Source organism: Asterias rubens, chromosome 2 (assembly GCF_902459465.1).
Source record: "Asterias rubens chromosome 2, eAstRub1.3, whole genome shotgun sequence".
Classification (NCBI taxonomy): Eukaryota; Metazoa; Echinodermata; class Asteroidea; order Forcipulatida; family Asteriidae; genus Asterias; species Asterias rubens.
Genome location: NC_047063.1, coordinates 23,835,979 through 23,859,142, shown reverse-complemented (window position 1 = coordinate 23,859,142; position 23,164 = coordinate 23,835,979). Strand labels below are relative to the sequence as shown.

Below are 23,164 nucleotides of genomic sequence, written 5' to 3'. Positions count from 1 at the left end.
TTGAGGAACGTCACTCGCTCTAAGTTGGTCGAGGAGAGATGAGCTGCTCACCGGTGACTATTAAGAAGACACCGAAGTAGGGATTACCGAGTGTGTATCTTCAGAGACGGTGACGTGGAGACGGTTTGTAAGAGAAAGATAAAGAGAGAGGCAGTTGAGGTCTGAATGCTGATGTGGGGAGGCAGGTATTAAGACCGGATAGCCAGGTAAGAAACTAACTTCCTGTGTTCATTATAGATTTTCAGAAGCTCTGATCATGTCTTCGCTGAAAATAAAATTATCACACTGTGATCTGTAACGTCCTGTATTATTATATGCAGGTTGATTTTGTTCTTCTTGAGAAGTTCATGTCCTCGCGGAGATGAAGATGTTACACTAAAATGATCTGTAACTTCCTGTATTATAATGTTGAGTTAAATTTTTTCTTTCTTCAGACGTTCATGTTCTCGGGGTTAATTTAAAGCTCTTCTGTGATCTGTTGCTTCCTCTATTATACACATATAGAGATTCTCAGAAATGCATTTCCTCTCATAAGGATATAGCATGCTAGTGAGATATGTTTGCTTCATGTGGAGGTATAGACTTGAAGAAGTGCATGTTCTCAATATTAAGCAGAAATTAAGCACTTTCTGGTTACTTCATAGGGATAGAATTATAGGACTTATGTTGCTTCCTGTTCTATCGAATCACGATTTATTTTCAGAAGTTAATTCGTGTATCATGAGGATATAATTTAGTACGTTAGTAGTACTTCATGTAGTGGTTAGACTTTCAGAGGTGCGTGTTCTCAAGGAAGTACAATTTAAGCAGTATTATTGTTACTTCCTATATTATCGCGATATATATTCAGAAGTTAATTCGTGTGTCATGAGGATATAGTACTTTCGTGATCTGTTACTGTATGTCGTATCAATGGTGTAGACTTTCAGAAGTTCACGTCCTCATGGAAATAATATAGGCTAGCACTGTATAGCACTGGTGTGATTCTCGAGCAGAACACGGTCAGGTAAGTTACCGAGCAGTATATCTAGTTTCTTGCTTCTGTTTTTCTTCTTCTTCTTCTTATACCGTATTACCTCTCGGTGATGAACCTTTAGTCTGATACACATAAGATCGGTGACCACGGGGAGAAGAAGGCAAAATAAAGTAACAGGTGGAATTCCCAGCGTTGGTGAAAAGTTACGCAGGTTTGCGGTAACACCATGTAATGACTATCTCTAATAATGAGTTGGGGTGGTTCTGAAAAGAACCGTTGGTTTAAAGACAGTGGACACTATTGGTAATTGTCAAAGACCAGCCTTCACAGTTGGTGTATCTCAACATATGCATAAAATAACTAACCTGTGAAAATTTGAGCTCAATCGGTCATCAAAGTTGCGAGATAATAATGAAAGAAGAAAACACCTTTGTCACACGAAGTTGTGTGCGTTTAGATGGTTGATTTCGAGACCTCAAGTTTTAAACTTGAGGTCTCGAAATCAAATTTCTGGAAAACTACTTCTTTCTCCAAAACTATGGCACTTCAGAGGGAGCTTTTTCTCACAAGGTTTTATACCATCAACCTCTCCCCATTACTCATCACCAAGAAAAGTTTTATGCTAATAATTATTTTGAGTAATTACCAATAGTGTCCACTGCCTTTAAAAGCGTGAAATCCCACGCAAAAAAGAACACAGATAATGTGAAGTGCTTATTAATCCCATGACAATTGTGTTTGTCATCTGATAGATTAGAGTATTCATCATCAGAAATGAGGTGCCAGAACATTTATGGATTGCTTTAGATAATTTGGAGGGCCCACATGACATTTACACATGCATTGTATAGTAATTGTGAAAGGTGTTTTAATTACACTGTCCGTTGATTGATTTGGGGAAAATATACACCTCTGGTAGACCTTGGTGCCCGAACCGGAGCCTTATATGAGGAATGGGTTTTTCAGTCCATTACTGACTGCGTGGGCTTTCCCTATTCGAGTTTTCTTCCCACGTCTACTACTGAAACTTCTTCATTTTCTTCTGTAACAAAAATTGGTGTGATGTTTCCATCAGGATGCTTTGCCGACTAAATAATTCAGATCCAGATGCCCTGTTTAATTATAGATGAAAACGAAAAGAGTGTCACCTTTCGTAATGTCTCTGTCAACTAGGCTTCATTTCACTCAATACAGTGACATTTTAATTATCACAATGAAGGAATATGGATGGATAAATTCCAAGTTAGCGAGGTAAATACCTGAAATTCAATGTTCAATGGAGATGTCAATCAAGTTTTAGCAAGCATTTTGTTTTGTGGATGAAATTCCATGAGGGCAAATAGCTCATGGTGTGAGGCATTTTCAATTACTGTATTCTGAAGAAGGTTTTTTGTTTTAGTAAGTCGACTGTAAAACCTCTTTTCAGGCGGGCATTGACATTTCAATTACAATTCGTTGTCGGTTCGCCGTGCATAACTTCCTGTAATGTTCGTATTGTCTTTCTTTCAAAGGTGGAGGAATGCGTGTACATCATGCTTAAAGAGACATTTTTTTTTTACAAAATTTGTTTTGCTAAAAAAACAGTTGCTGGCACTGTAATGTCCAACACCCTTAAAACAAATATACTTTGTGAAGACTTCATATTATAGCCTAAGTGAAAACACAAACTAACGCCCAATCTAAACACAATATTATGGAAACAGTAATTATCATGCAAAATGTTTCCGCTCTTTTAGTGAAGGAAACAACGCTGGCAATGTATATTTTTTATGTGTTTTTACCCATACAACGATGTGTGTTAGCACTGTAATCTCGAGTACTTTTCCCCGAGTCCTGTGAACAAATATCACAGGCATGTTACTCGGGTGGGATTCGACCCCACTACCCTTGAAATTCTCGCAGTGTCTTATCTAGACTACCGAGGTTGCCCGGTAGCATAGAGGCAGTTCGAATCCTATATTTTGGCAGCGGGTACCGCAACGATATAAGAGATGTTAAATTTGCATCGGGAATAAAGAATATTAATTTTGGGTAAAAACCAAAATTAATATTCCTTTATTCCCGATGCAACACTGACAGTGTTCTCGAATCACTTAATCTTCCGTGAAGTGCTTATTTGAGTTAAGACAATGGGTAACAGCAATGGCTACATTTGAAAAATTGGTAGACTTACTTTTCTTGGTTGAGATGACATCTCCATTCCCCTCTTTGTTATGTTAAAGGCAGTGGACACTATTGGTAATTACTCAAAATAATTATCAGCATAAAACCTCCTTGATATTGAGTAACGGGAGAGGTTGATAGTATAAAACATTGTGAGAAACAGCTCCCTCTGAAGTGGCGTAGTTTTCGAGAAAGAAGTAATATTCCCCGAATTTGATTTCGAGACCTCAAGTTTAAAATTTGGGGTCTCGAAATCAAGCATCTTAAAGCACACAACTTCGTGTGACAAGGGTATTTTTCTTTCATAGTTATCTCGCAACTATACGACGACAATCGAGCTCAAAATTTCACAGGTTTGCGCATCAGTTGAATTTATGCATCAGTTGATGTACACCAAGTGAGAAGACTGGTCTTTGTACATTACCAATAGTGTCCACTGTCTTTAATACAACACTTATTATATTCCGAAAAGAATCGTAATTTTTGCATGGGTGATTATACAAATTGATACTCTTGATAAAAATCTGTTCATTATCCGCATACCCAAATGCTGTACTTCGACTGATTAATATTTTGACTTTATCAGAATAATCTTTAAGATTTGCGGTTATTAGAGAGTTAAAGAGAAAGCGCGGTAGACAACGATTGTAGAGTCAAGTCTCCGCTCTGTGTGACCCAAACTAACATGAATCAAAATACAAGTAATTACGAGTAGATACTGTAAATCAGCTGAATATTTCACATGCGTCTTAATTATTGAAAATGTGCCCTATAAATCAGCATTAAGTCGGCAAAGTAAAAACAATTTATGAACATAATCCTTCAAGGATCAAACATACCGCAAAATGTCGTACATCAAAAACAAGAATACATCGCCCGACCGATTATACAGTGCTAACACACATCACGGGTATAAAAACGAATAATATTATTCTTTATCCCCGATGTCAATTTACAATTTTTTTTTAACGTCCATCTAGATGGAATCTTACCAATGAGTATAGCCTTATTGATTTTTTAATAGATGTTAAATTTGCACGGGGATAAAGAATATTAGTTTTTGTTTTTTTACCCATATACACCGACGTGTGTAGCACTGTATACTCAGTACTTTCCCGAGTCCTGTGAAAAAAATCACAGGCATTTTACTCGGGTGGGATTCGAACCCACGACCTTTGCAATTCTAGAGCAGTGTATAATATAGCCTTTCACGCAAGCACGTTTCTACAAAGACGACAGCCAATGCAAGTGGTCTAAAATTTGTCTCACAAACTTGTTGTGAAAAGCTTAGTGCCAGATTCGGAAGGAAGACCTACAAGTGATAAATCCATCTGGTCACATTTTGTTTTTAGGAATTGTTTTTTCTTCTTCCGCCAAAAGCCTTTTAATTTAGGAAAGTAATACGTTTCAAAAGAAAGGGCGTCTTTATGATGATTTTTGTTGTTTTGACGTAGGCTTTCTTGATAATGAGAGGAATTCTGACGTATTCACTGCGGTTTGGGATTGTATTTTGTTTAAAAACTATATAGTTGTTGATAACAATAACCTGTGAAAAATTCATTTCGAGATATCGCCAAATATCCGGAGAGGTTGATGTCAACGTAGGAAGAATAATCTGCAATTGGAAAAGTTTATGCAATCTGATAAACAAATCTGTCAGTAAAGCTTATCAGATACAAACTTATGGGGATAAAAAGTGATATTTTTTTCCATAACCGCAGTAGGCCTACAACTTCAAGATGGATATTTTTCAAAATGGCTTAAACTATCCAAAGATGCTGTAGGCATACTTCTTACCCAGTTAAAATAAACAATGTGAGAAACGGCTACCTCTGGAGTAATCTAGTTTTTAAGAAAGAGGAAATTTCTCACTCAAGTATTTGAAAACTTCAGCTGAAGCCTTTTGTTACGCATCTGAAAGCACAATAATTTGTGCAACAATGGGAGGGTGTTCTTGTTTCGTTGTTTTTTCCATTCTCCTGCAGCTTCGATGACCAAATGGTTCTAAAATTATATATTTTAACATGCTCAAGTTTGAGCTTCACTTGTTTTCCCAAAGGTATATAAATAAAATAGCAGGGTAATAACAATCAATATTTATGTTTGCCGCACAAAAGGGCATCATTGTTTACTTTGTTCAAGAACTTAGTCTCCTCACATAAAACAAGGAAAAACAACGATGCAAACCTCGAGAGCTGCAAAACAACCAAACCCTATATCAAGACATCAATTATTTGTTCTACATATAAGGCTTACCAAAAGGTCTCTCAGAAGAACTTTTAAAAACAAAATCAACTCAATTTTCAAAAGTTGTAAGCAAAATGGTAAAACACTGCACGAAGCCCGTGGGGAAAACCGCGCAATTCCCTTAAACAAACACACCAGTACCCCGTCGTATTTTAGTATTTTTGTCAAAGTGCTTTCCTGTCGAAAACATGTATTTATGATTATTGTGAGCGTGCGAGAAATGACGTAACTGTGGTTAGTTTACAGAGTCCAACATCAACAACAAGTTAATCCTTTAAGAGTAACAGCAAATCTGTTTTGAAATTTTGCCCGCAGTTGTTTTTCTTAACATGACCTATAATAACACTATAAAAACTTGGTTGGACGAATTTCGTTTATACAATGAAGAAACCTACTTCTTTTAAAAAGGGATTATGCGAGCTTTTGAACATCCCTTGATGACAACAGAATAAGATACTTTTGGAGAGTGGATCTCAGATGTAACTGATTGTAAACGTTTATAAACGTGTATTGAATTGAATTGTATGGTAATGATATCAATCAATCACCAATCAAACGTCATTTGTAGAGGGCCAACATCACAAGTTTGCTTTAGAGACACTATGGACACTTATTTCGGTAATTGTCAAAGACCAGTCTTCCCACCAGCTGTATCACAACATGTGCAAACCTCTTGAAATTTGAGATCAATTGGTCGTCGAAGTTGCGAGATAATAATGAAAGAAAAAACACCCCTGTCACAGGGAGTTGTGTGCTTTCAGTTTCTTGATTTCGAGACCTCAAGTTCTAAATCTGAGGTATCGAAATCAAATTCGTGGAAAATTACTTCTTTCTCGAAAATATGGCACTTCAGAGGGAGCCGTTTCTCACAATGTTTTATACCATCAACCTCTCGCTATTACTCGTCACCAAGAAAGGTTTTATGCCAATAATTATTTTGAGTAATAACCAATAGTGTCCACTGTCTTTAAGGAGTGTCTTGAATAATGTAAGTGAGCTGGCAATTCGTATTTGTACAGGAAGATTATTCCACATTTTTGAGCCATATACGGAGAATGATCTCTCTGCAAAAGTTGAAAACTGAAGGTTTAATACCTTGCCTTTAAAGTAGGCCATGCGAACTTCTATACCAGAGTGCCGTCTTGATAATATCGCAGCGATCGTCGGTGTCTGATCACGTAGATGTAGATGTTTTTAAAATGAAAACAAAAATATTTAACAAATCTACACCATAACGCTTATCAATATCATTTATCGTCATGAACTGCACGTTCAGAACGTGATCGATTTTTAAATAGGACACGGATACTGCGCGTAATCACGCTGCTAATGTCACGGACTGTTCACGTGACCCGAATACCATTTTTTAACATGTATGCTTGCTTCTAGATTTTTACTTTGTAAAGCGATTTGGCTCCTTTTTGTAATCTGGCAGTTCTTTATGTCTTATATGCATGTCATAATGTTGAAGTAAATGTTTGTTAATGTATCTGTTATGCGTGTTTTTACTTTTTACTTTTTTCCTATGATAATGAAAGGTTTGCGGTTACACCATGATGAGTTAGGGCGGTTCTGAAAAGAACCATTTGTTTCAACTCTAAGAATCGTTGGTTTTAACTCGTCGGGTTTCAACCAGTGAGTTGAAACCAACGGTTCTTTTCAGAACCACCCGAACTCATAAGAGATAGTCATAACATGGTGTTACCGCAAACGTTTCCATATCGTATTTCCACCATGCAAAAGTTTCAAATCCTACATATAAAAATATGACGAAACCAGAATAACACCTAATTGCAACTATTCTTGTACGACCTGAAAATACATAGAAGAACTGTATTTTTCATAGTATGGGAGAGACACCTGGATCACACAGCTGGGCAATAATGGTATAACACATTGTCCCGTGAAGAAGCAAAGGCACTGGACACGTTATTGTCAAAGACCAGTCTTCTCACTTATTGGTGTATCTCAACTTATGCATACATAGTGGTCGTCGAAGTTGCGAGAGAATAATGAAAGAAAAAACACCCTTGTCCCAAAAGTTGTGTGCTTTCAGATGCCTTGAATTCGGGACCTCAGCTGAGGTCCCGAATTCAATCTTTTTAAAATTTGTTATAAATTACTTCTTTCTCAAAAACTACGTTACTTCAGAGGGAGCCGTTTCTTACAATGTGTTATACTATCAACAGCTTTCCATTGCTTGATACCTAGTAAGTTTTTATGTTAACAAGTTTTTTTTAGTAACTACAAATAGTGTCTTATGCCTTAAAACCGGCTGAAAATACAGCTGCACGTGTTCGTTTCAGAGGAGGAAAATTTGACCATGAAACTCAAACACTTTAAAAGCATTTCATTGGTTACCAAATATAAAAACAAATTATCATTTACAAAATCCTACTGCAGCAGTGGATTGCTGCGTGGAAAGCACTTCTTTGAAGAGCATAGATTTCATGGGCATCTTTCAATTGAAAGTCAGCTCATTACATTAAACAGAACGATTAAACAAGATCATTTCCGTTCACATTTTTCGCGCTGATACAGAGCCACGACAAGTTATCCCAAACCAGCCCCCCCCCCCCGAAGAGGACTTAGTGGTTCATGATGGTTTTCTGTGGATTACAGTTTAAAAAAATAGATGATAGAATGGTGATGGTATAACTGCAGAAGTGCTTGCTTGCATGAACTGAGCAAACTATAGATTTGTGCGTTTTCCTGCCATGACAGCGCAAAGAGCATTTCATTTACCATCAATAGCCAAAGTGGACATATCCCCTGAAGATAAGCCACTCCTGCCCAGCTGCTGGAAAGGTGGTTGAAACTCGATCCATGTTGCCAGAAAAAAATGTATATAAATACACATGCGCCACTGGGGGCAGTATACAGCGCTGCTTCATGGTGCACAACACCAGGAATACAAACCTCATTAATTAACGCCAAATATTCAAAAATACTCAAAATAAATTTGCATGGTCTCTCAGCTATACGTGAAATTCAAATACCAGATTTGCTGCTGACAGCTAGTTTAGGGGGGAGGGGTCACATTTCATTTTGTATGTACCCTTCCAATCCATACCCTCCATACACTGCCCCCCCCCCCCCCCCCCCACCATACCCACCTAATCAACATCCCATTCACCCTTCGAACACATATCCCTCCCCAAATGTACTCCACCAACACCCTCCCCACCCTTCCGGGCTCCCAATCTGTACCCATATCCTCGAGGGCCATTCCCAACTCATCTATCCACTCCTCCCCCCCCCCCCCTTCACCCTCACCCCCTCCACCCCGGCCCTCCAAACTCTTCCGGGGAACTCACAGTGTCAATAAACTCAATTGAATTAATGTTTGATTCAACACACCACACCTCTTTGATTTCCCCAGACAATCAAGTGGGCTTCAACAGCTCATCTATACTTACATCTGAAATCACACTTGCAGGTTTATCGGCAAATTCATAATGATGTTTTCGACTTTAATTACATTTGTCTCGGGCAAAATTGCTAAATGAAAAGTCCGACGGGACAATAATTTCCTAGGATTTTTGTATTGTCTTCTGTTCAATAACATATCAATTTCCGGAGAGTTTGCCAAATTAATGGGAGAGCAGATATATACACTGCATGATTACCGAACTGAGTTTTATAAATCAGTAACTTGTGTTGGGTAAGAAACTCTGCTTATTAGTATTTCCATATAAGACCCAATTGTAAGTTATGCTGAAGGAACTATTCATAACTACTGTACTATACTGGGGGGGGGTCGGAGCATAGCACTGAGGCTTTGGAACTACCTCAAACTGGAAAACTTTCTAAAACTCACTTGAAATATTCAAGGAAAGTTTAAAAACTTATCTACATAGAGAAGCATTTTGTTAAATTTATTTGTCTTTTATGTTAAGCGGAAACTAAAATATTCTTATTCCATTTCTAATTCTAATGCTACTCTCATTGCTTGTTGGTTGTTCTTTTGTAGAGCAGCGCCACGAGAGCCACTTGCGGCGGATACCAACGCTTAAAAAGTGTCCATTGAATAACTCCTTTTAACTCTTGAATGCTGATTCAAAGTGCATTCATTTTCAAAACGAAAATGAATGAGCCAGGAGCTAAAATGAATGGATTTTTGCTGAAATTGACCGGGAAAACCTATGGTCCTCAAACTAAAACACTTGACAGGATTATGCGTTTACACCACAGGCCTATCTGTTGGCGGGTGCACTAAACTAGTTTGTTTCATGCTGACCCAAACTGCTACGCCCCCATATAAATATTGTTGTTGTCTGCATTGTGCGACCCATAGAGCTATTTAAGCCGACAAATTCCTGCTTAGCAAAAATAAACAGGATACAATTCAGAAACTGCTACACATGTTACTTGGTCTTTCGGCTGGTAACCTTACGCTGGTTAGAATAGTTTTGTTGTGCTTAGCTTACTTGTTGTGATTAAGCAGTTCTTTGAAATGGGGCCATGTTCTCCATCCAGCGTTTGGTCATTTTCTGCCAACAAAAAATTATAATAATTGTGAGTATTTTAAGTATTTTTTGAGGTAGGGCCAGGGTTTTTAACTGTTTTGTTTTATGAAAGCCTACAGACATTACTACTTACTTGGTAATGACGAAAGGGGAGCTGTTGATAGTTTAAATATTGTGGGAAACGAACTCCCTCTAAAGTGACGTAGTTGATGAGAAAGAAGTAATTTCTCACTAAATAATATTTGAATGTGAGAAAAACTTCAAACTAAGCCTGAAGACTCTCTCATGCATCTGAAAGCACACAAACTTATCAACAATTGTGGGCTTTTATCTTTCATTGTTTTTGCAGTTCGACGACCAATCGAGCCAAAGTGTTCACAGATTTGTTATTTTATGCATGACACCAACTGAAACAAATGGTCTTTGACAATACCGAACGTGTCCAGTGCCTTAAACCTGCAACCAGTCTGCACAAACAATCACAGTAATAGCTGATTGGATTGCGTCAACACGTTTGCTTGAATGTCGTGGCAGACAATATAAAGGGGTCACAACAATTATTTCGCCCCATATTACGTGCCCCTTTGTGGATACTCGAAACTCAGATAAAATGAGATTAATAAAATAAAAGGACAGTGGCCCCTTAAAGGATTTGGGTACTTTTTGTAACACAAAACACATTGTCCACAGATTTACATTAAACGTGCACCGTTTGAAGATAATGAAAGTAGAAAGCGTACCTCAAAATATTAGTTGCTGAGGTGCTGTAGTTTTTGAGAAATGAGTAAAACGATGTCACGAAAATACGATTTTACATGCTAAAATAATTGTCGTCTCATGATCACTGAGACGAAAATATTATGTTCATGATATTGTTTTACTTGTTTCTGAAAGAACTACAGCACCTCAGCAACTAATATTTTCAGGGAAGCTTTCTACCATCATTATCTTCAAACGGTGTAAGTTTAGTGTAAATCTGTAGACATTGTGTTTTTTGTCCTACAAAAAGTACATAGACCCTTTAATTATTGTAATAATATTTGTAATCTATTCGTGGGATGGGGCGTTGAAGGTATCAGCGTTGCGCTAAGCAGTTTGGGGGAGAACAGTTTTATGAAAGATAAGTAGCAAACACTGCTTGAAAAATGCTTTGCTAAGCAAAATTGCAAGGCCAAAACTGCTTAGGTGCCAGTCACAATAATGTAACTTAATGCAATACTATTCTTGTTTGTGCTTAGCAAGCTTGTTGTGTTGTTGTAGTAATTGGCCCTGAGCACGTACATCAAGCATGCACGTCAAACAACCTCTAAGCGAAGCTAGCCTGGGCCGAATCTGGAGCCTTAGCCGTGGTTTCGAAAAGGGCCTATGATAGAACAGGGGTTTCTATCATACAACCCCCCCCCCACTCTCTCTCTCCCCCATTATGTCATCTCCTGCTACTGCCACAAATCATGAGCCATCTACAGATGAAGCGAAACACGTAATGGGTTGCCACATCATTTCGACATCCACGAGGTTGATTCAGAAGATGACTGCTAACGGAATATCTTCTGACAATGACTGGTGACTGATTGATAAGGGAACACGAAGAGGGCTATTTCTGATCACATTCATACTTTCAACCTGTCCGACGTGTTCCAGTCAGCATACAAGCCTTTCCATGGGACCGAGGCTGCACTAGTCCGTGTGAGCAACGATATTCTCTCTTCTATGGACAATGGTAACCTTACAGCACTAGTCCTGCTAGACTTGAGTGCTGCTTTTGACCCTGTTGATCATAACATCCTTCTCTCTCGGCTCCAGAATCACCTTGGCATAGAGGACACAGCCCTAGCATGGTGCAAATCGTATCTCCACAATAGAACTCAGCATGTATGTATTGGCACTGCGATATCCGACCCTGTTGTTTTGAACTACTCTGTGCCACAGGGGTCTGTACTCGGCCCGCAGTGGTTTACGCTGTACACTTTACCGATTCGTGACATCATCCTCAAATTTAATCTGAATTACCATGTGTACGCAGACGACACTCAGCTATACATCACGTTTAAATCTTCTCAAGAAAACGCCAATTCATCTATTGCAAGACTTGACAAATGCATCCAAGAGATTCGACGTTGGACACAACAAAACTTCCTGAAGTTAAATGATGATAAGACAGAGTTCCTTTTATTTGGGTCACGTCAACAGTTAACTAAGGTTTCAGTGCCATACATCTCCATCGGTGATGCTCGGATAGCTCCCTCGCTGAAAGCTCGGAACTTGGGGGTTATTTTTGATTCATCGATGACACTTCAGCCACACATCAACAATATTGTTCGTTTATCATCATATCACATCAGGAAAATAGGTAAGATTCGCAAGTACTGGACAAAAGTGCCACTGAAAAGGTCATTCACGCATTTGTTACTTCTCGTCTTGACAACGGCAATGCACTTCTCTACAGTCTTCCTAACAACCAGATTTCCCGACTTCAACGGCTCCAAAATACTGCTGCCCGCATTGTGACACTGTCTAGAAAATCCTGTTCTATCACCCCCATTCTGAAACAACTACACTGGCTCCCTATCTCTCAACGAATCATCTTCAAGCTGATGCTCATTGTCCACAAAGCTCTAAATGGCAAGGCTCCCCACTATATTTCTGAACTGCTTCAAGTTTACACCCCATCCAGGAATCTTCGATCAAGTTCCATGCTTCTCATTGAACCCAAGTCTCGACACTCATGGGGTGACAGGTCTTTTTCTTCAGCCGCGCCACGCATCTGGAACTCTCTACCACTTAATCTTCGATCTTGTGTTTGTACCGCAAAATTCAAGTCTCTTCTTAAAACTTATCTTATGTCACAGGTTTTCAATGACTAATTTTGTTGTGTCTGTTTTTCTGTGTGTTGTGTTTTGTTAGGTGTTCGGCTTTTAGCCGAAAACCTATTGTTATTGTTAAGTTTTTTTTTTTTTTTTTTTTTTTTTTTTTCTCCGTCTTCTTCTTCTGCCTGAACGTTCTCCGCCAATTTTGAGAAAAACTGAAACTTGTATGAACTTGAAACTTCTCATGAACATCAACCTCGGTGAGTAGACGGCACCGCAACTTTTTTGGAATGGTGACGTCATGGATGACGTCATTACGTTAAATAAACGTGAAATAAACCTTAAATAATTAGAAAAATCATATCTTCAAAACCAAAAGAGCTACGTTCAAGATTCTTTTTTTACATAAAACCTCTTATAAAGATCTACAAATGCGGTGCACAACGTGACCCCATTTGACCTTTACTTCCGGTCGAAACCGGAAGTTAAAGTAACAAATCATGTTATTTTGGGCTCTAGAGCCTAAGTGAATAAAAATATGAAAAAATGTCCAATGCATAAAAATTTTTTAAACTCAAGAGCATTCTAAAAATATAATGTGTGACGTCATAGCTACGTCACAACGAAAATGGTACACGAGGTCGAAACAAAAATTATTTTGCTATCTCAAAAAATACAGCATGTACGGACTTGAAACTTACCACGTACTTAGACCAAAGCGTGTATATGACAAAGAAAAAAATTTGGAATGATGACGTCATCGATGACGTCATTATATTAAATTGAAGTTTTTTATTAAAATACTCATATCTCCAGAATCAGATATGCTACATACGTGATCTTTACACCATATGAAAGGTCATGAAGTATTAAACAAATCTTACACAGGGTGTGACCCCATTTGACCTTTACTTCCGGTCGAAACCGGAAGTAGTAGTTTGTTTTATAAAAAATCGTATCTGAATAATATTATTTTGTGTATTAATATAATAACTTAATTTTAAGGCCCTTCGACGATTCTACAAATGTTTACAATGTGTGACCTCATTTGACCTTCATTTCCGGTCGAACCCGGAAGTATAAGTTTGTACATCTAGTCTCTTCTAGTCGTCAATATTCATAAATTCATATTTCCTTAACTACACAAGCCATCTCGACAATATACACCATATGAAAGGGCTCCACATACTTCACAAAAAAGAATATGTTGATGACCTTGTATTGACCTTTTCACCTGTCTAAACTGGAAGTTCTAAAAAACGCTTAGAAAAAAGGTTATTTAATAGCTATTCACTTTGTTTTCACAATAACACACAGCATAGCTCACTATCTCCACAGTCAACTAAACTTAAAAAGTGATGGCTCGTTAATTCAGGCCAGAAATCCGAACACCTCGAATTTGTTATCAAACAAATTCTTATGTCTAGTTTTTGTTTTGTTTTTGGTTTTACTGCGCCTTGAACACCCAGCAGGGTGGATATGTGCGCATTACAAGTCTTATTATTATTATTATTTAGGATTGAGGACACTCTCTGGTGTTATTCACGAGTCTCGAAGAGTGACGTCAGATGTTTAGATAATAACCCCCACCCCTCCCAGAGTCCGGTATCTCTTCGTAATCCTCGCGATAACACCATGATATCAACAAATCCAGAGATTGTTGTTTTCGGTGGGGTCAAAACTGACGTCGAGCCTTGAACGAAACACACTCCTCCTCCTTTGTGATTTGGTTGTTGTCTATTGAAGGCTGCCGGTCTTTCCGTCGCAGCAGTTCAGACTTCACCAACAACTTCTCAATTCAGTTTTGGTTTGTGCTAATAAGATAATAGATCGAGGACGTAAAGTAAAGGTAAGGGATGAGTTGATTTTAAAACATCACACTTTAATTTCAGAAGGAAGTACAACTATGAGAAGTTTGTGGTAACACCGTTTGAATATCTTTTGGAGCAGTATTATTGGTTCTGAAAAGATCCGATGGTTAACGACTCAATGTTTCGATCAGTATGCTCCGATCGTATTAGGAAAAAGGGAGAATATTATTCAATATAAAAATCATCTTCAGGGAACGACATCGGATGTCATGCTTAGAATGTGGAAGAGAATGTAGCGACAACATGTTTGAAGAACAGGAGCAAACTATAATAAATAGTAAACTTGCGGGAACAAGTATGAGTAAATCATTAACTGGGAATGTTTAAAGAATACTAATGATGAAAACCCTATAGATGGTGCACATTATAAATCGCCCAAAATCAGGAAAATTTACCACGTTTTTGTTCTTGTTTGATTGAGTTTGATAGTTGTCCATGTCTCGGCACCCTACGATAGGACAGGTATGATGCACTGATCGAATACCTCAATATTCAGGGATATTAAATAAGGGTGTTGTCTCGAAAGATGTAGCTGAGTGTGCAAAACTTTACAAATCCTAACTGGATTATTCATCAGTGAATGAATGTGTTCTTGATATTGTTTTAATGTTTTCTCAAAAAGTAAATCATTTCATGAATCAATATTTCAAGAGAAGTCTTTCACCATTACCTTCTGTAAACCCTGCAAATTATTTGTAAATCTGTGAACTTTTTTTTGTCTGTACCGAAAGTGTATAATGGCTTTAAAGGCAGTGGACACTATTGGTAATTACTCAAAATAATTATCATAAAACCTTACTTGGTAGCGAGTAATGGGGAGAGGTTGATAGTATAAAACATTCTGAGAAACGGCTCCCTCTGAAGAAATGTAGCTTTCGAGAAAAAGAAGTACTTTTCGACGAATTTGATTTCGAGACCTCAAGTTAAGAATTTGAGTTTAGAATTCAAGCATCTGAAAGCACACAACTTTGTGTGACAAGGGTGTTTTTTTTCTTTCATTATTATCTCGCAACTTCGACAACCGATTGAGCTCACATTTTCACAGGTTTGTTATTTTATGCATATGTTGAGATACACCAAGTGAGAAGAATTGTCTTTGACGATTACCAATAGTGTCCAGTGTCTTTAATAAAACAATGGTATCCATCTGGTATGCCATCATTGACCCACTGTGCATCTTGAATACTAGTACGGTATATGAATCACAACAAGAGGAAGGACCGCTCTTTGTGTATGAATGCACTGTACTGTATAAAAAAGCCAACTGATTTGACTCTAATCCCGTAACTTTAGTGGTAGCAATGAAATATCATTCACCCTGTGTGTTAACACAGAGAGTTCACGTCACACCATTCAGACAAATGGCGGGAAAACCAATTACAAAATCCATGGCCTACAATCTAATCACCAGTGTGAAGTCAATCTGAGATTGAAAGGGAAGTTTTAATATAGACGCTTTGTCTTGTCTTGCAAATAGACACAGGGATGTTCTCTGGGCAAGGCAGAGAGAAGTCCCGCGAGAAAATGCAACATCACGTGTGGGTACGTGCTGAATGGTAGCTTCGTGTTGCTGTATAACGTCACACCATGGACGACACAATTAACTCTAGTCCAGTGTCTGACAGGGTTTTGGCCCATAGAATCGAAATGTTGAAAACGTTCACCAGATCAATATAATTTTTACTTCTCTTTTACACTACAGCTTCTTACAAATAATTACAGTCACGTTATAGTTTTATATTGGATGTGAGACATTCACATAGGTTTATACAGCAAATATCGAAGGTAGATTTATCACTGTATAAACCTACGTGAATGCCTACTGTGCAGAAATCGATGCAAAAAATGGTAGATAATCACTATACAAACCTATACGTGAATGTTCTATCTGGGGGTCATCACTCGGTACTTGTTTTTTCGTTTCGGTTCTTGGTGAAATATTCATTTTCATCTGAATGGAGTAAAGTTTTCAAAACACAACTACAAAACAAAAAGGTTTTACTGTAGGCTTCGGTTTGGGACACTTCATTTTAGTTATAGGAGGTTGTACCACGCCGCAGGTGTACAGTGAACAGGTAAACCCATGAAAGCTACGCTCCAGTCCCTAATACCTAACGTGGTGAATACAAATGTGCAAACAAAATAAAAAATAAAATAGGATTATCTTTAATAATCGAAGAAGGTTACGAGATGAGCCTCACTCAATCTCGAGTGTATCAATAAGTACCCCCGAGGTACTTTGGATTGATGCAGGAACGAGCTTTGCCTCTCCAAACATCCTCAAGAAATCATCTCGCCAGATCAGCAAAGCCGGACTATTACTTCGCTTCTCGCTGAGTCACGCTTCTAAAGACGGAGTTGTAGTAAACCTAGCCGGACCGTCTAAATGATTACAGTTCGTGCCCCCCCCCCCCTCTTGTCTAAGAGCCAATCCAATACTTAGAAAGGATGATTGTGTTCATTTGGTATCGGCCTTTTACTGTGACCTCTCTGACCTTACATATAGGCGTCGTCACTGCATCAGGTTTTGTACAATAGGCCTGGCCTATACAGTGGTTTCCACCACCTTAGGCGCTTCTCAATCTTTCCTCACGTCAGGTTTGATGCACCAGCAAATTGAAAGGACCATTATATCAGATTTATTTACGAACGACGGAAGCGTTCAAAAGGCCCGGCAGCCGGTTTCATGGAACGCCAGGATTAATCCTACATCTCGAGCTAGGACGAGTAACTCGTCCTAACTTAGGATGGGTTTAATGCGTCAGTAACGTCTATGAAAACGGAACTTATATCGTCCTAGTCCCATGATTAATCCTAAGTTAGGAAGAGTTTGGTGAAATCGACGTAAGGAGCTTAAAAACAGTTATACCTTCGATGTCTCCGTGGGGAGTTCCTATACTAATCGAATTTAAGGTATAAAGCTGTGTTTGGGCCTACGCTTAGAATGATGGTTAGGGTTGGGCATGGGTAAAAGGTAAAAACTTGAGATAAATGATTTGCTTATGTGTTGTTAAATGTTTACGTTATACCATACCACCGAGGTATATCCGGTTATGTTGCGACGTAACTGTTTAGGTTTTGATGTTGTAACTGTTTACGTTTCAATGACGTGATGTTTTACGTCATGCCGAAGTCGTTAAGGTGCACTCGGGAACAACGTCCGGATCACTTTGTGGTTTGTGGTATTCAAGGGGTCATGCAAACAGCTTGGAATAGTATACCTTAATTTGAGACGGTTAAGTGAGCTTCAAAAATAGTAAAACTTTGTGAAAACTTAAAGGCGTTATATGTGCTCATTTGAAAATGCTCGCCATTTGAGATTCAACATAGTTGTAAAATGGTACAAAAAACACATGGGGGTATTCGTCCCAAGCAGTAATTTCTCCAACTGCCAAAAAGTTGCAAAGGTCGAAAAACAACACTTTGTTCCTCCGAATTTATTCTTCCTTTGATATTATGACTTTATGGCAATTCCTGTAACAGAGCCCCTTCCAAAGTCTCGATGGTTTTATCTCACCCTGTCTTTAAAGGCAGTGGACACTATTGGTAATTACTCAAAATAATTATTAGCATAAAACCTTTCTTGGTGACGAGTAATGGGGAGAGGTTAATGGTGTAAAACGTTGTGAGAAACGGCTCCCTCTGAAGTGCCATAGTTTCGACAAAGAAGTAATTTTCCACGAATTTGATTTCGAGACCTCAAATTTAGAACTTTAGATCTCTAAATTAACCATCTAAACGCACACAACTTCGTTTGGCAAGGGTGTTTTTTTCTTCTTTCATTATTATCTCGCAAGTTCGATGACCGATTTAGCTCAAATTTTCACAGGTTTGTTATTTTATGCATATGTTGAGATACACCATTTTGAAGGCTAGTCTTTGACAATTACCAATAGTGACCACTGCCTTTAAAGTCACAACATGTGAATTAATTGTTTATTTATTTGTTTGTTTATTTGTTAAAATTTGTTTTTCATTTACAGGAGGAAACCACACCATCAAATCGTATCGAGAGAGAGGACTCAGAGACATTCTCTCGGGAGCATACCAAATTAATAATTGATTTAAACACAGTAAACTGTAAACCATACAATAAACATACAAAACCTCAAACCAAAATGGTTAAGAGTTTATTTGTAGCCTATCTCCTTTGTGCCCTACTCATGGCCAGCGCGACGGCGAGGCCGAAGGGATGTCGCCAGAGCCAGCAGGAAACCCACCGACGGTCCCCTCCGAACGTCTTAGAGAGACTAGCCATGAGGGGTGCCGTTATCACCTCAGGCCTCAGGAACCTAAGGAACCTTCGGTCGATCAGGGAGAGACGCTTTAACAGCTTTCCTGTCTGGAAGAGTCTACACAAGATGCAGGAGCGAGCCATGGACATCGGGGATCTCCCATCGCTTTCCATCATACCGAGGAAGGACATCCACGCTAGGGTTGAGAAGGACCTGTTGGACAAGGGAGTCCGGGAGGCGGGCGTGTGGGCGCAGCAGCCCTTCTGGTTCTCTGAACTGATGGGTGCTGGAGGGACGAGGGACGGGGAGGAGGAGGTGGAGCCGCCGCATGAGCCGGCAGGGAACCCGACTGAGGAGTGGGGAGGTGATGATTGGGATTACGGTAGCCAGGATGCAGACGACGACTCTTTCTCGGCGTGGGGAGACTTTAGAGAGCCTGTAAGTTTGTCACTTCTGCGGTGTTCTTTTCTAGTTTGTAAAGGGTCTAATCATATAAAGACAAACTGGAGAGCTGAATTTAGTAACTGCACTTTATTCCATGTAAAACTGTATGTGTTTATTTCACATCCTGTACTTAAGCTCAATGGTGCGGCAGATAATATTGCACTACATGCTGTATCTAAAGGGTGATGCGATACAGTATTGGACACTACAACTTCTGTCACTTGTGGTGGGCCATCTGAACACCCTCATCTGCTCTTTAAAAAAAAATTAAAAATTAAAATTACTCCTCTTCTCAAAAGGGATGGGGGAATGAGTACTCGTGCCCAATTTCTCTAGAGCTGGTTAAGCACAAACAGTAGCTAAGCACAACAAACTGTTGCGCACCAGAATAAGGTTACCAGCCAAAAATATTTTTCGTGTACCATCTGTGAATCTGCTGCAGATTTGAAGGCTGTTAGAGTGCATGGATCGTTTTAACCTAAAAGTTTAATGCTTAACTTGTTGTAATAACAATGTTGCAAAAGAAAAAAATGCTTGCGCATATACCGTGTTGAATGACTATTTGGAAAGCTTTTTATTTGGCGTGAAATAACATTAAGTGCTGTTTAAATTTGCCGCTTATCTGTTTAAAATGAGCGGGGGTAAATACACTTAATGAAATGATTTCACTATTTATTGATTTATTTATTTGTATTTGTATTTATTTCTTAAAACATCAGTATTTACACATTATCCCATGTGACTGTTTTCATCATGTTCCGTTCAAAAAGAAAACTTCCTGCCCAAGTTTGTTTGGATATCTAAACTACTTGTGTCCTTAAGCAAGACACATTACCATTGCTTCGTCCTTCGGATGGGACGTTAAGCCGTTGGTCCCGCATGTAAAATAACCCAGTGCATTTATCGAAAAGAGAAGGGGTTCGCCCCGGTGTTCATGGTCCGATCGGCAGCAACTTGCGCCACAGCACCTTGTAAAAACATTACATGGTGCAATCAGAATTAAGTCTAATAATTCAAACGTAGTCCCACATCTTGCAGGAAGTAGTGTATGTTACAGCGCCAGGAGCATCACTGAGTGACGGACATGTGCGCTACTTATTATAAGAAAACCACAATTATTATTATTATTTTACCCCTTTCTCCGCTTGGTGTATATGTTTTATTTTCAGCTTACGAAGTGCAGCGATGATATTGTTGGAAATTCGTGCACACAAAACAGCGACTGTCGAGGTTGCAGAGCGTTCCATTGCTCGAGAAGTACAAGTCAATGCGTGGCGGGTGAAGAAGCAGACCAGTGAGTAGAAACTGATAACGTTATTTGAAGGCACTGGGCACTATTGGTAATTAATCAAGATATTTGTTAGAATTACGACTTACTTGGTAACGAGCAATGGACAGCTGTTGGTATAGTATAAAACATTGTAAGAAACGGCTCCCCCTGAATAGTTTTGAAAAAGAGATAATTTCTCACTTAAGTATTAAAAAGACTTCAGGTCTGGAGCCATTTTTAGGCGTCACTTAAATGTGCAACAGGGGTGTTTTTTTTTCAATTTTTTTCTTGCAATTCAAATCACCAAGAGTTCAACTTTTCACAGGTTTGTTATTTTGTGCATATGTTGGGATACACCAATTTAGAAAACTGACAAATACCAAACGTGTCCAGTGCATTTGAATTTGTGTCCAGTGCCTTTGAATTTGCTAAATTCATGACTATCACGAAGTGTCGTGGAAATGGGATGTGAACACCACCCCTGATGAGCCATTTTGGCTCTATACACACATTCAATGTTTCCATTGTGTATTCAACATGGGGGGGAAGTCATCTATCACTGGCGACAAATTGCTGATATAGAATTGAAAACGAAATCTCACTAACTATATTATTGCAAGGTATGAGTTACATTTACGGCAGGGTATAGGCAACATTGATGATACAAAGCAGTGATTTTTTCACAAAGTCAGAGTACATCACGAGAAAGATGTTATAGTGCTATTTTAAAATGTAGGTTTAGAAGAACAAGCAATGGCAGCCATTTTGAACACATTGCTCTGTATTTAACCTTGTAATTATCAAGGACAAAGTCTGCGATGGGCCACATGTATACTTCCTGTGTCAGACTTTGACTGTATAGCTAAATGTCCATGTTGTAGCTCATCATAGGCACAATTTCACCACTTTACCTTAGTGCCGTACTAGTGAGAACAATATTACTAATAGTAATATTGTTCTCACTACACATTTAAAGGCAGTGGACACTTTTGGTAATTACTCAAAATAATTATTAGCATAAAACCTTTCTTGGTGACGAGTATTTGGGAGAGGTTGATGGTATAACACATTGTGAGAAACGGCTCCCTCTGAAGTTTAGAACTTGAGTCGGCAAACATCCTATCGGAAACACCACGAAAACATGTAATACACAGACAATGAAGAAACTTCAGTTTTAGATGTGGGCGGGAAAACCCCTCCAGGGAAACCCACACAGTTTACAAACTATACTTTTAATAATCCTATTTTACAGACCATTGACAATGGTATTCAAATAAACAACTATCAACTTGATTACACTTATAGGAGACACAGATTCAGAAAAGACACAGCGCGATGTTTGCATTTGAATTGGTATGCAAAGGATTTTGATATAACACTACCTTCAATACATGGTTTTAAACGTTTTGAGAACTAAAACGGGGCAAAATTAGAGCTCCTCGCTTAATGTGTCAATGACTACCTAAGGAGAATTCGTACAGTTTATTCCCTTGCATTCGCCAAACACTTCTAAACAAGCCCAGCTTCTGCAGGTACATCTCCGGGTATCACGGTCTCTGTTTACATTTGCATCGGATCACCTACAAATAGATTGTATAGTTTTCTTACATTTATGTTAACTGCCGATAAGACGGTTTTGGCGGGGAAATTTATTTATTTATTTCTTTATTTCTTGTTTATCCTGGGAAATCCATTCAGTAAGAAAAACTCACTGATCTCCCATGGATCCCAGCTAATAACGCACTACAGAAGTGAACTTAAGATAAATTTATTACAAATTTACACAGAAAAACATTGCCAGTGCACATTGCACATTGCAAATTGCGGCCATCTTGAAAAAGTGTCGTCATCTTGGATTTGTTTTTTGCTCATTTTTGTTTGGAAAATATTTAGTGACCATTTTCCATGAAAAAAAAATCATGTAAACAAAAAATAAAAATCTACTTTGTATAGTGTGTGCATATTAAGTATTTTAGGGGGAAAACGGTAATTTTTAATTAATGCAAATAATGCATAATTCCCCTGCTTACTTTTTTCTACTTTTTGGATATGTTGTTTTAGAGGGTTTCAGGAGACCCTTGCAATAAAAAATCATTTCTGCTGCGATTTTGTCTAGGTCAGGCCATATTTTGGCTTAGATTGACTAGACTAATAGAGGTGAAAGGCAGAGGCAACCTGACATGAACAAAACTTCGCTCTTTAATATAAAAACAGAAGAATGCCTTTCTTTCCTGGATGCCTATACTGTGTGTTAAAGGGCAACAGGGTGACATCCGTTTTTTCGCTCGATGAATTCGTAGTGAAGCCCAGCGATGAATATTTTAAAATGCCCTTGACAATTTCTGGTGAAACTATCTTCCCGGTTGAACCTAATCTGCTAGAATCGAAAATACAAGGCTTTTTATCACAACTGGCAATAAATACCAAACGCATGGCGCTAAGGCGCATGGATTACTACTGAATAAGTAACCGTTTCCCACATCCAGTCCATTTCCTTTCAATTTCAAGTTTGAATAATTAATTAATCCTGTCATATTAAACCCTTCCTTTTTCTTGTTATTCTTCTTATTTCTTTCTTACTCCCTTTCAGGCACTTCGCTGGATTTCTTTAAAGAGATTAATGCCTTCGCCACCAAGAAAATCTCTCCAGGACTCGACGACGCCTTTTGTAATGTGACCGAG

At 38.5% G+C, this 23,164-nt stretch overlaps 1 protein-coding gene across 1 annotated transcript; it reads left to right on the top strand.

Moving 5' to 3' along the window:
- Positions 1 to 23,164, top strand: LOC117307009. Its single transcript, XM_033791632.1, has 4 exons — positions 1 to 206; positions 18,517 to 19,206; positions 20,382 to 20,506; positions 23,073 to 23,164. Exons 2-4 carry the CDS (start codon positions 18,652 to 18,654, stop codon positions 23,092 to 23,094), a joined length of 702 nt encoding a protein of 233 aa, XP_033647523.1. The 5' UTR covers positions 1 to 206; positions 18,517 to 18,651; the 3' UTR covers positions 23,095 to 23,164.